This window comes from Bacillus rossius, chromosome 18, assembly GCF_032445375.1.
Source record: "Bacillus rossius redtenbacheri isolate Brsri chromosome 18, Brsri_v3, whole genome shotgun sequence".
Taxonomy (NCBI): Eukaryota; Metazoa; Arthropoda; class Insecta; order Phasmatodea; family Bacillidae; genus Bacillus; species Bacillus rossius.
The window spans coordinates 6,987,577-7,005,190 of NC_086345.1; the positions used below are offsets into that span (position 1 = coordinate 6,987,577).

At 40.3% G+C, this 17,614-nt stretch overlaps 1 protein-coding gene across 2 annotated transcripts in view; it reads left to right on the forward strand.

Moving 5' to 3' along the window:
- Positions 1 to 17,614, forward strand: part of LOC134541412 (uncharacterized) — a 92,546-nt gene that overhangs the window by 7,158 nt on the left and 67,774 nt on the right. For both annotated transcript variants that reach the window (XM_063384844.1, XM_063384843.1), the window contains exon 3: positions 10,378 to 10,539. In XM_063384844.1, coding sequence (XP_063240914.1) covers positions 10,378 to 10,539 — 162 coding nt within the window. The remainder of the gene's footprint in view (positions 1 to 10,377; positions 10,540 to 17,614) is intronic.

Consider the following 17,614-nt stretch of genomic DNA (forward strand, 5'->3'; position numbering starts at 1 on the left):
TCATGGAAATTCAAAATGTGTTGTACTGCAACATGTTTGTTTTGACAGTTTAATTATTTATTATTATTTACGATTTATTTTATTTTTGTTTGCTCTATGTATAATATCATTTATTTTCAGAAACGGCAATATTTGGTTATGTATGTCTATGGAAAAGTGATTCTTTGGATTTTTACCGGACTATTTGAACGAGGTATTGTTGATACCCCTCTAAGGACTAATGGACTTGAAAACTGTAAACGGTAAAATTAACGCCGTAATTTTATTATGTAAATTATTAATTTTAATATTTATGTATTTGAATTTTAAGTGAAGTTTTGTTATCCGCGCAATTGTTGCGTTCGGAGTTTACGTTTTCGGTAAGAAATTAGGTAACTGAAACGGTCCTTTTGGCCAATCACGGGCCACCATTTAAAAGTGAGTCTTACTGGTTATTTTGAGGAAACTAGTAAGAAAGGGAGTTCTACAATGGCCAGCTGAATGAGCGGCAACTTCGTGACGTCGGCGAATTTAAATCCTGAAAATTAGCTATCTAGCATCAGGCATCCCGGATAGTGGATGATAATTATGAACCATTAGGGAGTTCAGAACATTTAAATAGGATTTATCTAAAAAGATAAATATCATAGGAGTGATTAACGTGAGTAATAAAAGTGCCCAGATTTTTTGTGCCCTAATCTTATGCACGAATCACGAAACTCCCGTTTTTACGTCACATCGTCGCCGAAACTTATTATAAACATTGATTTCATGAATTAAATTGACTTTATAGAGGATTTAAATAATACTTGGACATAAATTTTACGAATTTACACATTAATTAACAGACTCAGTGGTCCTATAGATGAGAGGCTCTGAGCTCTGCCGATGATTTTGAACCTATCTAGCCGAGGTAAATTGATTTAAGTTCCCTAAAAAAAAAACATTAATTAAAAACTGTGTAGTGTCAACGAACCCGAATTAAGACTTTTGAAAATATTTAAATGTGCGCAACATAACTCCTGGTAATTGAACTTTTATTGAATTACTATGATGTCACCGTTAAGTTAGGTTGTTGTTTTGGATATGAATAATAATTAAATATATTAATAAGATTGAAATTTTGAAATAGTTTTACTTTGGTAATAAAATAATTCTATATTTATCTTTCAAAGTGTTGTGTTGTGTTATTTGTAATTCCACCTACTCCAGTGTATATTTATGTATGTTCCAAATCAATCAAATAACACCTAACTGTGACTTACTTTATGTCAACATTACCAGTGAAGAGCCACACAATTTAAGAAATCTAATTTATTACACAGTTTTATTCAGCCCAACGTTTTAGTGTGTGTGTGGGGCCTAAACTACTAGAAAGTTCCCCCACATATTTATTTGGCACTCCAAGTGGGGCCTATTTATTACAAAACTTAGCTTCAAAAGTTCCCCCACATATTTAAATTGGAGCCCATACGGTGGGGCCGATTTTGAGGTTAAGGGACACCTCAACATTTTTTTTGTGTAAATTCTGTACCAGCCAAGTACTGTGTGCAAGTGCACTATTTGTGTAAAATATTATCTGGTCAATTGTTTCATTGCACACCACTATGGCAGATGAGCAAAACAAATACTTCCTTAGAGAAAGATCACGAAGTGTAGGAGAGGAGTATGCTACTGCACAAACCTCAAGCAGTGAGTCGAATCCTTCATCATCTGCAGGGAATTCGCCTGTAGTCACCTGTGAGGAAAGGTTAGGGCGGCCCACATCTCCCCTAATCATGGAGCAGGAAAACTTAAGTGACACTGTCATTCACACAGCTGCACCCCAGGACAGTACTCCTACTCCACCGCCAGTGACACTTGAAGCACTGATGCAAATCTTGCTGCAGACAAACGCTCAGATGAAGCAGACCGACTCTAAATTGGAGCAGAACAACACCAATCTCACAGCTGAGTTGAGGGCTGGACTAGAACAGAACAGTGCTGCCATGGAGCTGAACAACTCTGTGCTCACTGCAAAATTAGATGAGGCCAGCACCAGTATAAGGAACCTCGAGCACAGCATCGAGGTCAGACTCGCACAACAACACGAGGAGATCCAACAGATAGCCGAACAGGTCTCCCAGTACAACTGCAGGGTAGATGGGTTGGAGTCCCATGTCACGTCCCTAAGGAACATGATGGCCAACGAGCACCGAGGGCAGGCCAACGCCAGGGAAGAGGTGCGCGAGCACATCCAGCACCTAGAGAGTAGGCTTGGTGACATCGAGGTGGCCACAGCTACACTGAGAGACAGGTTTGAAAATCTGTCTGTTCAACCAAGTCCTACTGCTGAATCAGCTGGTAGTGTAGGCCAGGCCCAGGCAAGTGAGTGCCACGGACCTACTGTTCCCACACTGCCCACCGCAGGCAAGCGACAGGGCGGCACCGAGTGCTACACTGAGCACCTGCCCCAGGAACCGTCACGTGTCACCCCCAACACTCATCGGCCAAGTAGCAGGACGTTTGTAAACACGTCGAGTATGGACCCTGCTACTCTGATCCACCACCCAGCCAAGCATTGGGCAGAGGCCATGCCCACGTTTTCAGGAAGGGTTACCGAGAACCCTATACGGTTCCTGAAGCGCTTTGAGGAATATGCGGCCACATTCAATCTCAGCGAGGCTGAGGTACTAAAGTGCCTCAACAGTGCTTTGAAAGGGCAGGCTTTCTACTGGTGGGAAATGCTTAGTGCAACCACCAGTAGCTACAACCACTTCCAGGCCATGTTCCGCCAGCAGTATTGGAGTCTGCGGATTCAGAGCAATCTGCGTGCCCAGCTCCATACTGAGAGGTATGACCCCAGGAAGGGCACAACGCTGGAGGCCCACCTCTCCACAATGTTTGAAAAGACTAGGTATCTCGATTTGCCCATGACGGACGAGGAGTTCGTAGCGGCAATACTAACTCAGTTGCCGCTGCGCTACCAAAAGCAGTTGTCCGGCCTGACGTACCGAGACGTCACAGAGTTCAGAGAGAGGCTCCTGAACTACGACAAGCTGGAGAAAATGGACAGGACGCCAGCACCTAAGGAGGACCACGAGAGGGTGCCTCAGCAAAACCGCCAGCCACCCCTGAATAATTACTGGCAAAACAGGGACAACAAGCCAAGGGACAACCGTCAAGCAGCTGTCCACACTATGACGTGGCAACCCAAGGGCAGGGAGCAAAGCTCGTATGGCCGGTACGCTATGAGCCAACGCAAAGGCCCCTACAACAAGAGGAAGACCTGGTGGTCAAATACGAGGAACTATCATAGCGACGAAGAGATGTACCAGCGCAAGAGGAAGGACGACCGCAACGACAACCGCCGCCGCTCCTACTCGCCTGAAGTACGGCCTCCCAGGGAGTCCCGTGACCGACGCCCAAGATCCTCGTCTGAAGACGAGAGAGAGTACGCGAGGAAGTACCGCAAGACGGAGGAACCTCGATACCAGGGCCGGCACGAAGAAACCCGAATGCCACCCCACCATTATTCCCCCCAGACGACAGAGAATCATGGCGGCCAAGCCCATAATAGCCAGTTCTCTGGAAACAAGCAACGCTACCAGAACGCGACATTTCCACCACCATTCCAGGCGCAGCATCCAGGACATCAAGCTGCATACTACCAGAGAGGGGAAGTGAACCCGGTAGCAGCCGAGTTCAAGGCTGCAGTGTCCAGCGTCGCAGGACCCAGTAATTGGAACCACAACGAACAACAACAACGTGTTCCAGGTGGACGTGCCAACCAGGGCACGTTAAACTAGAACGGGTTTCAGTTGGATCGCCCGAACAGAAACCCACTATTCAGGCTCAGGGGTACAAAACTAAAAAACTCCAGTATCTAGTGGCATCAGCATCCACAGAGATATTCAAAACCAACCCTAAACTCCGAGATATCCTGAAGGATATAAAATGTAAACAACAAGCAGATGAGTACTGCAAAAACACCATCAACCAGCTGCAGAAGCAGTCAGCTGATAATAAAATTCACCAGCATTTCTGTTTATCAGCAGAAAATGTTTTGTTTGCCCAGTCAAGGAAGAGAGGCATTTTCGAAGATCACTGGAAACCAGTGATACCAGCTGATTTGAGGCAACCAATCACCTGGGAACTACATGTAGCCTTGGGACATGTAGGGAGCAAGAAGCTCATTGAAGCATTAAAGAGGCAAGTGTATTGGCCTAACATGTCACGCTATGTAAGTAAGGTCACAAGTGCCTGTGACCTATGTCAGAAGGTGAAACCACCTGGACAACACCTGCATGGAGAATTGCAGCCAATCATTCCAACAGCACCATTGGAATTATTATCAGTTGATTTATTTGGCCCCCTACCACAGTCAAAGGGAGGTGTTAAGTATGTTTTTGTGATGCAAGATGTTTTCACAAAATTCACCAAATTATATGCAATTGTGAACCCAACTGCAAAAGCAGTTATGCAAAAATTAAAAACTTTCGTTGAAGAAATTGGTTTACCTAAAGTGGTATTGTCAGACAGCGGTACCCAGTTTACCAGTGATTTGTGGCAAACAGGAGTCAGGAAATTAGGTGCAATACCTACAACCATCAGTGTACGGCATCCACAAAGTAACCCTGTGGAAAGACTCATGAAGTCAATAGGGAGTCTTTTACGTACGCTATGCCATAACTCGCAGCAATCATGGCGAGATAAGTTGCCATATGTAGAGTGCATTATTAACCATACTGTACATGGTTCTATTGGAGTTACCCCTGGAGAAGCCATGAGCCTGAATAGATCGGTGGCGATCAACCCGAAGTATTTACCCCGATGTGAACAAACCCCTAATGAAGAAAAACTACCTACAGGAGAAGAGGTAGAAGCTCTAGTGAAGAGGAAGTTGACAGCAGAAGCTGACATCAGACGCAAGAGGAAACCAGCATCAAAATTAGCAAAATTTAAAATTGGAGACCAGGTACTGAAGAAAACAACTCCAGTAAGCAAGGCCTGGGAACATGTAACCAAGAAATTGTTTTTGTTATTTGAAGGTCCTTATGTCATCACAGACATAGTACAAGAGAATTGCTATGCACTAGCAGAGCCAGCAACAGGCCGACCAGTAGGCCGTTATAATATAACGCAGTTAAGGGAATACAAGAGCCCTACTACTATGTAAGCAGTACCGACCTAAGCTGTGAATGCCTCGTGATGGTACAAGGTGTAGTACCATAAACAGCTGAGAGCAGTCTAAGTGTAAGTTTCAGACCAAGGATCTGAACTGTACAGAGGAGTAAGTGTATGTCACTGTGATTATGTGATCTAGTACGCCATGTGAGGCGTAGTGCAGCCACTGTAATTTGTAATGTTAAGCGGAGGTGTAATTCCCGCTTGTTTCTGTGTAAAGGTGAAGTAAAATGCCACCTATGCAGATATTTACCCTGTGGTTATGCGGAAGTGTAATTCCCGCTATATTGCTGTATTTGAGGTGAAGTGAAATGCCACCCATACAGATGTTATTGTAGCCTGTGAAGCTACCTGTGTACAATGTGTATTGTATTTATGTATCAGTTGGCTTGCACAATTCCTCGTATGAGTATGAACTCAAATGTCACTAAGACATATATATACAACATTAGACTAGCCTATACCTATGTGAAGCTGTATGTACTGTGTACTAACAAACGAGAAGAAATTAAGCTTATTTAGTGTCGATGTAACTAGGTGGTATGATACCCCATCCTGCTGTGTAGACATATATAAACACTGGCATGCAAAGCATCTCTAAAAGCACATAACCCTTTGCAACTACAAGCAGAGTAATATTATGCAGGTTACCTTGATTTAATGATGATGCTGAGTAATCCAATAGGCGTCGTTATGTTGATGATGAAAAATAGAAAATCACTAAATTTTCTAATATTTATAGAAGAACTCACTAAGATTTTAAAACTTCACTATTTTATTACCATTTCTGGGATGAATTTAGGGAAAATAATGATCTTTAGGATTGCATTCTACCCAGAATGCAGATTAGAAAAGTATGCACTCATTTCGCATACAAATCCAATCAGATTTAGTTGAAACATTTAGTTTATTAAACTTTGGATGTCAAGGTATTGACATTTTATGAAATGAAAACACGAAAATTTGAAATCGATGATTTTTAAGGATTTATTGGGAGAAGCCCCTATACAAGGAAATTACGTCACTTCAACAGTATTCACTCGCAGCACTGTCATAGTTGCTTGAGTAGTATTCTTCGAATGATGTGAAGAATAGCGGAGGATGTGGATCTGAAAAACTCAGGATCTAAGCCCTTTGTCGCGAGAAGCGAAGGTAATCCGGCAAACAAGTGTCCACAATCAACTTCGCCTAACAGAAGTTATAAACTTGAAAAAGCAAGAAAATTTTCTTAAAAGGAAATAAAAAAAAATACTGAACATGTGATACCATGTGTTGAAAGCTATCCTGATACAGCATGTTTGTGAAACAGCTGATTGGTAAAAGTAACCTTAGCTACACTGAAGCCAGGAGCCTCAGTAGATTACAAGACTTATGTTACTGATAGTAACCAAGATGAGATGAAATGTGAACATTATTCAACCCAGCGAGACCGCTACGGGATGAAAACAACATTAATGAAAGATGAGAAGAGGAAGATAAAGCCTCTACAGCTGTTGATCGGAGCACAGCAGACTGAAATTGAAAAGTTACTAAGTTGGTAATTGTGTAAACCAACGACTTCTCTGTATAGGAGAAGAAAATGGAAACAATGTGTAAATACACTATGAAATTTTGATTATACAACCTGTAAACATAATGAAATGTAAATGTTATGATATGTAAATGTTATTATATATATAGTTATATATAAATGTTATATTTTATGATCAATTGCTAATATGTACTATGCAAACATAACAATGAACTATTAATTGTCAGTATGTACATGATCTGATATATATTCTTGGATGAAATGTTAACAAGTGTGATGAAATGCAAATGTAAATAGCAAGCTAAATATGCTATAGTTAAATGCAAATATTTTTAATAATGAAATGTAAACATGTAAGTTACAAACATTGAGTAATGAATATAAATTATGTTAGCTATCAATATGTTATAATGAAAAGCAAAACATGTGATGTTTGATATTCAATAATGATACGCTATAATGAAATGTTGTGGTGAAATGTATGAAATCTCATGAAATGAGAACACAAACAAGCAAATGCACTGTGATGCATACTAATCAAGTACGAACTAACAATGTGATATGTTAGTAGCAAGCAAAGTACTAATATTGAATTTAATGGATATTGATAACCAGGCATTGTTATGCAAGAATTGAGATTTAATAATTAATTGTATTTTTTTTTTTTTTTTTCTAACAATGATGTTAATAATGTGAATGTTATATGTTAAGCTAGGAATTTTAAGGTTAATTTAAGATATTTTTGTTTTAACGGTGACGTCATAGTGTTCCGCGACAAGTACACAAGTTGTATTGCCTGCAGACACTTGTATTTGCAAGAGTACAAGTACGCACATAGTGATTAAGGTATCGATTAAGACCCGGACACCTATACTTAAGTCAGGTGCGAAGGTTACACCAGAGTGAGCTAGACGTAGTGCGGTTCGCAACGATTGTGTACCTAACAGTGATGGGAATAGACGAGTGCTTCCTTGTGGGAAGTGGTGACCTCGCCCCACGCAATCAGCACCGCAGACGCCACGACGCCGTCTCGCGCGTAGTCGTGAGGCAGGGCGGCTGGACGCCGCCACATCAGCAGTTGATGACGTCAGCTGCAGTGCCAGATGCCGTGCTGTCTGGTACAGCATCATCGCCCCACGCCAGACCCCGTCGACGCGTGGTGAACCAGGCCAGGTTTGTTGGTCGTTTTGAGGACAGGCGCCGTCTCGACGCCGCTGTCCGCTGCAGGAAGAAGGAGTCGCAGCAAGGATGCAGTCATCACCGCAGATGGACGTTGACCCATTGCCGTGACGTGACCTGGAGAACGTCCTATTGTTGACTCACGTGTACATTGCACCCCTTCGAATCCTTTTAGTGAATCATACTCACAGTAAGTAAGTCCTCCCGAGTCCTTCTCAACAGGAGCGGCTCAAGGCAGAAGCTGTCGGAGAGCAGCAGCAGTTCCAGCCTTCGAAGATTTTGCACTGCAAAATCCGTGAACTTCTTCGCGCAGGTCTGTTAGCAGCGACGACCCGATAAAAAGTGTTTAAAAAGGCGCGATTTTCAGGCGCGCAACGGTAAAAAACGAATCAAGGAGGAGAGGTAGTATCTCTCAAGTTGTTTTTTTTGTTTGTCGTTTGGTGCGCGCGTTGCTAGGCAACGAAGAGTGTTGTGTATTGTGCGACGGAGAAAGAGAAGTGCCAATCACATTGCACCGTTTTGAACAGGTCAAAGAGCACTGTTCAATGTAATTGACAAGGGCGGCAAAATCTGTACTGCAACATGTTTGTTTTGACAGTTTAATTATTTATTATTATTTACGATTTATTTTATTTTTGTTTGCTCTATGTATAATATCATTTATTTTCAGAAACGGCAATATTTGGTTATGTATGTCTATGGAAAAGTGATTCTTTGGATTTTTACCGGACTATTTGAACGAGGTATTGTTGATACCCCTCTAAGGACTAATGGACTTGAAAACTGTAAACGGTAAAATTAACGCCGTAATTTTATTATGTAAATTATTAATTTTAATATTTATGTATTTGAATTTTAAGTGAAGTTTTGTTATCCGCGCAATTGTTGCGTTCGGAGTTTACGTTTTCGGTAAGAAATTAGGTAACTGAAACGGTCCTTTTGGCCAATCACGGGCCACCATTTAAAAGTGAGTCTTACTGGTTATTTTGAGGAAACTAGTAAGAAAGGGAGTTCTACAATGGCCAGCTGAATGAGCGGCAACTTCGTGACGTCGGCGAATTTAAATCCTGAAAATTAGCTATCTAGCATCAGGCATCCCGGATAGTGGATGATAATTATGAACCATTAGGGAGTTCAGAACATTTAAATAGGATTTATCTAAAAAGATAAATATCATAGGAGTGATTAACGTGAGTAATAAAAGTGCCCAGATTTTTTGTGCCCTAATCTTATGCACGAATCACGAAACTCCCGTTTTTACGTCACATCGTCGCCGAAACTTATTATAAACATTGATTTCATGAATTAAATTGACTTTATAGAGGATTTAAATAATACTTGGACATAAATTTTACGAATTTACACATTAATTAACAGACTCAGTGGTCCTATAGATGAGAGGCTCTGAGCTCTGCCGATGATTTTGAACCTATCTAGCCGAGGTAAATTGATTTAAGTTCCCTAAAAAAAAAACATTAATTAAAAACTGTGTAGTGTCAACGAACCCGAATTAAGACTTTTGAAAATATTTAAATGTGCGCAACATAACTCCTGGTAATTGAACTTTTATTGAATTACTATGATGTCACCGTTAAGTTAGGTTGTTGTTTTGGATATGAATAATAATTAAATATATTAATAAGATTGAAATTTTGAAATAGTTTTACTTTGGTAATAAAATAATTCTATATTTATCTTTCAAAGTGTTGTGTTGTGTTATTTGTAATTCCACCTACTCCAGTGTATATTTATGTATGTTCCAAATCAATCAAATAACACCTAACTGTGACTTACTTTATGTCAACATTACCAGTGAAGAGCCACACAATTTAAGAAATCTAATTTATTACACAGTTTTATTCAGCCCAACGTTTTAGTGTGTGTGTGGGGCCTAAACTACTAGAAAGTTCCCCCACATATTTATTTGGCACTCCAAGTGGGGCCTATTTATTACAAAACTTAGCTTCAAAAGTTCCCCCACAGTGTCTTAAAAAACTGGAAAATACAAGGAAAGTTACCATATCTATGATCTATGTTTTACAAAACAATATCAGTTATTTATCACACTATGTAGTGTCCTTATGTCTTAAAACCAGTTGTATTTTTTAAAATAAATTTGTATGGCATTAATATTCCTTATCTGATTTATAATAACATTAATTAACTAACTATGAAGGCATACACAACTGTGTATTAATATGAAGTAAAGTCAAATATCTATATTCTTTCACCTGATTTCAATCAATAATGTATTGGTTTAAAGTTTTTTCAAACAAATACACAATTTTTTTTTTTTTTTCACTCTGGCATAGTTGGCTATTGAACGTTGATGAAAACGATTGTGGCACATACAGCCTACTGTATTGTGTGGGAATATTCTGCTCGTTATGTATGTTTATGTAAGTTTGTGTGAATCTGTTAGCTTGCCAGATCGGTTGAGAAGACGCGGAAGACAGTGTAGGCGGTGAAGGGAAGAGTGGGCAAACTCGGGGGAACTGAGCGGAGGTGGTCGTTGTCGGCAGGAACTCGAGGAAGCGTTGCTGACTGATGGCACAGAGGATTGCGGCAGCTCGCTCCTTCAGGAGCTGATAGTCCGACTGCTATGCGGCTGTCTGGGGAACAATGACATCTCCACTTTCAACTACCAGATGTACCTGCGACGGCTGTTCAGGAAGAAATGTCAGGTAGCGTCAACCATTCTCCACTTTATAATCCCAGCAGCTCGTAGACATTCAAACTCGTTTGGTTCCAACATGAAGAGGCTCGGGAATCTTGTCAACTACACCAATTCCATATTTACTTGTGCCGAAAGTGATACTTAATCCTGATAAACTTTCTGACACTGCAGTGCTTGTATTTGAAAGTTAGCATTTGGTCTGGTGTACACTTAAAAAAGTACTCCTACGTCCACGTTACGAACACCCCGGGAACAGCACCACATGCCTTAAAACGTAAAACCAGGCTGACTGCCACACCACTGCACAGTTAATGGTGGGCCAATGGAAGATGCTTGGGGAAGAAATCACAAATATTTAACTTCTTGCTGTCCAGCTCACATGTGCTTCCTGTCAGGCCAATCAGATGGCTGCATTCGGTTAACAGCTGTGTGACATGGTTATATGACCACACATCACATAGTCAACCCTAAAGAAAAGGAAATTATGTTTACAACTCCGTTCCTTGTTTACTGTCACAATATAATTTTGTTATGATTGCCACTTGTTCTTGTCATCTTGTTCACACTATGATTACCCGTATATTCTGGTTGTCTTGTTTTGTTAATATCCTTTCCTTTTAAATTTACGTGTTTAGCTTTGTTTCCAGGTAAGAAGACCAGCATGGTAAAAGTCCAAAATTCTCAGTGATTTTATATTTATTTTCCCCTTCAACGACAGTATTGCCGACACAGGTTTATACAGCGACACAGCATTCCTCTTCTATAGTGATTATGGAACATAAGATATAAGCCAGAACACAATGGAAAAAGAATCACAAAGATGATTTACTGGAGAGAAAGCACATAAGGCCTGATTCGAGAACGTTAGCAGACAGACAAGGTAAAATTCTGCGCAAACAGGCCTTACTGCATGTATTCAGGAATAGCTATGTGTAGCCTGATATTAGAGAAACATTGAATAAGGGGATTATCACCGCTCGCTACTAGTTGTTGGCAGGGTAGCGTAGGCAAAGGGATGAACTGTTTAAACACTTTGAAGGCTAGAGAGTTCAATACTTTGTCATATAACAAGAATAAAACATTATCGTCCATTTTAAATAGAACATGTTACCTTCGTAAAAATTCAGCATGGTTTATTTAAAGTATTTTGTTTGAATCATCCAAAAATATTTTAATTAATATATTCAATTTTTTTACATGGAGTAAGTAGGAAATTAAAGCAACCAGCAAAAATTATTATATGGTATTCACAATTTGAAAAGAAGTAGGGGTGTTCAAAGTTCACTTATTTAGGGTCGAAGTCAAATTCTGAATCTACAATCTTCCGAAGTTCGAAGTCGTAGTTTAACTTTTCAACAAAATAATTGCATTTTTTTAAGTCTGATATTTGTACTTTTATTTCAAACAAGAATGTTTTTATACAAACATCTCTTTATTAGTAACACAATGGTGTAGTAAAAATTTATGGAACTGGTTTATTTTTATTCAAATGTTAACGGTATTTACGAAAAATCAAACACAAGAGTTTGATATTACTATTTTTTGATTATTTACAGTTTATCCTGACCGGAGAAGAAAATGTTTGTATTTGAATGTAGGAAAACCATTTCTTGTGAAAGCTCCGGCGGAAGCCGCCGACGTTTTTCTGTGACGATGTTTCCAGCAGCAGAAATATATACGTTCACTGTTGACTTGCATTGCAGGAATGGGCAAATATTTTCGAACTAGTAGAGAATGTTTTGGATATCTACTGTGTTCTATCACTATCCACCAGTCGTATGGATTTTCTTTTCAGTTTAAGTCTTGGTTCATTTAAATACAGTTGTATTTGTGAATCCTCAGTAGCTGTTGTTTAATTTGGTACACTATCTAGTGCATTCCAGAAACTTGATGTGTTGGTACTTGTGCACTGTGGTTCAGGTTCAGACTGAGGCATACATTCGGTTTGCAATTTCTTAGTTTCAGCAGACAGTGTGGTCAAAGCCAACACTTTAATTGACAGAACATTGTGAAAACTAGGATCTATTATTGTTGCTACCTGATAAACACGATATTCAGAGTGCCTAGGGAACTTTTCCATAATAGTTTGCATTAATGTTTTGTTTTTCCTTTCCAGTAATTTGTTGCAAATGCAATTGTGAATGCAGTTCAGTACTGGAATTATTGTTGAACAGGTTGGATACTTGACACCACTCAACTCTTCAGGCGCTTCTTTGAGCGGTTGAAGAATTTCAACTAGTCCATGAACGTGCCTCCACTCATTTGCTTTGAGCAAGCTGATTTCACTGTTATTTAGTGAGCTAGCAAGCTCAGCATTGACAGCATCTATTTCCATCAAGAGCACTAACATTGAGTATTTGCAAGACCATCTAGTGTATGCATACTGAATGACTTGAAGTTCCTGCAAGTCAAGTTCAGTTGCTGTTGGAGTGTGTGCAGCAATTTTCGTGCAGAGCTGCCCCTTATGTAAGGCCCCATAATACTTTGGAATTTGCTCAGCAATGAAGTTACGCCTCAACATCTTTTTTCACTTCATTTACAGCTAGCTGCAGTGTATGTGCAAAACAGCCACTTCCAATAAAATGTTTGGAAACACATGCAGTGAAATTTGGCCTATTATCAGTAACACAGTAAGCAGTCCACAACAGGAATACCCCAATTTTCAACTATTTTTAATAGGGCATCACTGAGATTCTGAGATGTATGAAATTCATTCATACGAATAAGTTCCAGTGTCAGAGATTTGTATGAAAGTCACTAGTGAGATAGTGGCAGGTTACACTGACATAACTATCCGTAGTTCTAAATGTCCACCCATCAGTAGTTACACTGAAGGATTGAAGTGATGGCAGATCATCAGCTATAATGGACTACATTTTAGAACTGCACTCATCATAAAGTTGAGGAATGTAATGCATGGAAAAAGTTGTTCGACTGGGAAGCTGATAGAGGAGCAACATGTCATTTCAATATCAAATCTTTAAACCCTTGTGATTCAACAAAACTTATGGAAGCAAATTATCTACTAACAATATGGCAATGCTCTTAGTTGTGCTCTAAGCTTTTGGATCAGTTGAGGCTACTTTTTTAGGTAAGTAAGAAAAAAAAAGTAAAACTGCCTGCTTGACTCAAGCCACTTCCTCACAGGGATTCCCCAGGCTGGGAATCACATCCTTCATTTCTACGCTTCAACTAAATTTCTGGTCAGTTTGTGAGTTTTAGATGTGCAGGATAGATGGAAGTTAATAAAAAATGAGTTCCAGTAGAATAAGTTGTGTAAATCATCCTGATGTGTTTGCTACATATGTGGAGAATACACATTAAAAGATAACATAAAGACTGTTAGTGACCTTGTAAAGAAGAGCGTATCATGGATACTTTGGTGTTAAGTTTGGTGATCAGGATAAATCCTTGGCACGGGAAAAACAAAAAGTTTGAGATTCGGTGTACCAGTGGTTTGGAGAGCACCCAAAAACCACATCAATTACTGTTATTTCTGTCTAGTAAATATTACTGGAATCAATCGAAGCAACCATAAATTATCCTGATTTATTCTCAGCAAGATGCCCAGTCCCTCACTCAAAGGAACTACTGATCCCAGCATTTCACCAGCTCCCAGAGCTTTCTGAGGACGAGTGTTGTCCCTTTAACCAACCTTCTGATACTAACGAATAATGAAGGTGACAGTGATTATGAGGGGATGTCAAAGATTCGTCATTGTTTCAACTAGGATGAGTTAAATGATCTCATCAGAGATCTTAACCTGTCAAAAGAAGCTACTGAATTACAGGCTTCCAGGTTGAAGGAAAATAATTTACTGGAACAAGGATTTAAAATTACTTTTTACCGTACAAGAGAAAAGGGTCTGCTACCATTCTTCTTTCAAGATGAAAATCTTGTATTTGTTCACGTTATTAGAGGACTCCTGGAAAAAAAAATGAGTCTCCCTGAATATTTTCCAGATGATTGGCGCCTATTTGTTGATAGCTCAGAGCAAAGCTTGAAAAGTATTTTTCTACACAATAAAAACAAATATGGTTCAATACCAATTGCTCACTCATTGACATTTATAGAAAAATATAACACCATAGCTTTGGTCTTGGAGAAGATAAGGTATCATGAACATTAATGGGTGATTTGTGTGGACTTAAAAATGGAAAAAAAAATTCTCCTGAGACAGCAGAGTAGCCACACCAATTATTCTTTTTTCTTGTGCCTCTGGGATAGCAGAGACAAAAAACACCACTGGGTTAAGAGAAAAGACATGGTCGTTGGAGAAAAAAATCTTATTAACGACCCTTAGTTGAACGAAAGAAAATCATCTTTCCTCCACTTCATATCAAGCTGGGCTATATGAAGCAGTTTGTAAAGGCTCTTGATAAGGACAGATCATGCTTTGCATTTATAGTGGAAAAAATGCCTTACTTGAGTAAGGAAACAATTAAAATAAGAATATTTACTACGGCTCAGAAATAAGAAAATTCATTAAGGACAAAGCCTTCGTAAATTCCATATAAGAGGCTGGACAAAAATCCTGGACTTTATTTGTTGCAATTATCGGAAATTTTCTTTGCCAATGAAAACAGAAAACCATGTTGAACTGGTAAATGATATGCTTACAAATTTAAAATCCCTTGGGTGGAGCATTATAAAGGTGCACTATTTACACAGCCACCTGGACCGTTTTCCTGAAATTTATGGAATACCGCTATCAAGGAAGATGGGATACGCTTATTATGGTAGATTATTGCTGGAGTTTAAAAAGGGACTGTTCCAAGATATATTCAAGAAGATCACAAAAAAGAAGTTTCCGAAGTGTTGAGTGACTAGTTGGTTCCATCGATGACTTGGTAAAAGCTTTGCATAATATAATAATATTTGTGTAATTTAATAATAAGAATTTCATGTTTAATTTTTAGATTTGATTCATAGATTTAACCTAAAACAAAGTAAAATGTACGTTTCACTAAAATGTTATATCTTAGAAATTTGACCTACTAGGCAAAAACTAATGCCATATTTGAATTCAGGGTACCAAATTCATATGAAATCAGCCCCAAATACCCCAGCACTAAAACTATTGTTGGAATGCGTAATTGTACTTAAAAATGTCCGATCACTAATCACTAGCACTTAAAAATGTTTATTTGCATGTCGGTCAAGTTACCACAGTTTACACTCTTCACTGCAGCTAGGCTCAACAGTGGTTCGCACCTTACCTCGCGTCTGTCCACACACAGTCTCGCGCCACTCAGTCGCACTCTCTAGATCCCGTTGCTCCGTGTTGCGCCACTCTCGAGGAGGTCTCTCGCCCTATTCCCAGATGTCGCACTTCCCTTCACTCATGGAACTCCCCAAACTCGCCCGGAACTCACTCCTGTAAAGGCCGGCGTCGCCCTTTTATACTAGTGAGTTGTCTTTCCAAAAAGACGAGAGCGTCTGTGACGAGTTGCGTCATCCCGGGCAGACCCGATGCCCGAAAAGTCCAGAAAGGTGGTCCTCATTCATGCCAATTCATACCACTCTGTGCGAAGCCCCGTGGAATTACCAAGGCCGCTCAGATATAGATAACACCGCTGAAGAAGGACGATGCGCGGGGAGCGGAGTGGGGTAGCGACGACCCTTGTAATCCGGCTAGTACATCAATGTACGGCATGTGAATAGGCGCGTGACGTCAGTGGTCGTGCAGGGTCGCCAGCCAGCTCCGAACCTGGCGCATGTCGCGGTTCTATCTGCATTCGTTAAATTGGCTCCTCCTTAAATCTGTTCTTCCTGAACAGATCCTTTCCGGCATATTTCCTCACCGGTCCAAATGTACCACCTTAATCCATCCCCTCTTTTCTCTCTGAATGTGGTAGACCACATCATTTAAGCGCTTCAAGACTTCATACAGGCCTTCCCACACTGCTTGAAGCTTCCCTTCCTTCGTTGCGGGTTGTACAGCCACACCAATTCACCCTCCTGGAATCCAGTTGAGTTAGCCTTCAGATCGCACCGTGTCTTCATTTGATTCGTCGCTAATCAAAGATTTTTGCAGGCTTCTTCATGATTACATGCCATTCGCTTCACTAGACTATTTACATAATCAGTGATGCTGGGCGGCTCTCTGAGAGGACAACCGAACTTGACCTCATAGCAGCCTCAAGTCCTGTCCAAACACAATACTCGCAGGGGTCTGCCCAATGGAGTCATGGATGGATGTTCCTCGAGAGTTCTGTTGAACCTCTCCACTATGCCATCAGACTGAGGAAGTAGGGCAGTAGTCCTGGTTTCATTTATTCCCAGCAACCGACACACCTCCTGAGATACTGTCGTCTCAAAATTACGGCCTTGGTCTGAGTGGTGCTTCATTGGTAACCCAAATCTGCAAATGAAGTTGTTGACTATTGCATCTGCAAAGGTAGTGTCTTCTTGGTTAGGAAGTGCATAAGCCTCTGGCCACTTACTGAAGTAATCCATTGCTGCCAGACTATACAAGTTACCATTTTTAGTCTTGGGAAATAGTCCAGTTATGTTGATGGCTATCCTCTCAAAGGGGGCAACTAAATTGCAGGTCCTCATTTTCCCATGACTCCGGTGTTGTGGCCCTGTTTTAGCAGAGTATGCTTCGCATTGTTTACACCAAATTTCCACATGCTGGAGACACCTCAACCAATAGTAGCATTGACGGATCTTTGCTAGATCATGGATTTCTTTAAACCCCTTTGTCACTACACTAGACGCTTTGGAAGCAGTAGTTGCATTGTAACTACTTTTCCATTTGGAATTCCCCATGCCCTCAATAGCAGCCAATTCACTATCTTCAAGGAATCCCAATGTGCCCAGTAAGCTTTCACAGCCCTCAGTCACTGGAGATCTCATGCCATATTGGACGTCTAGTACCATTCTCTAGCCAGCTTATAATGGGTGCCAGCTCAGGATCTTGTCACTGCACTGCTTTCAAGCAAGTATTATCCCATTTATCTTCGCGGTTTGTTATTGTTGTTTGCCGAACATCTATGATTCCTTCATTTTTCTCTGCCCTATTGCAATGGTTTGCTGTTTACCTTGCAAGGACTTTGGTAGAGGGCATCTGCAGTGCT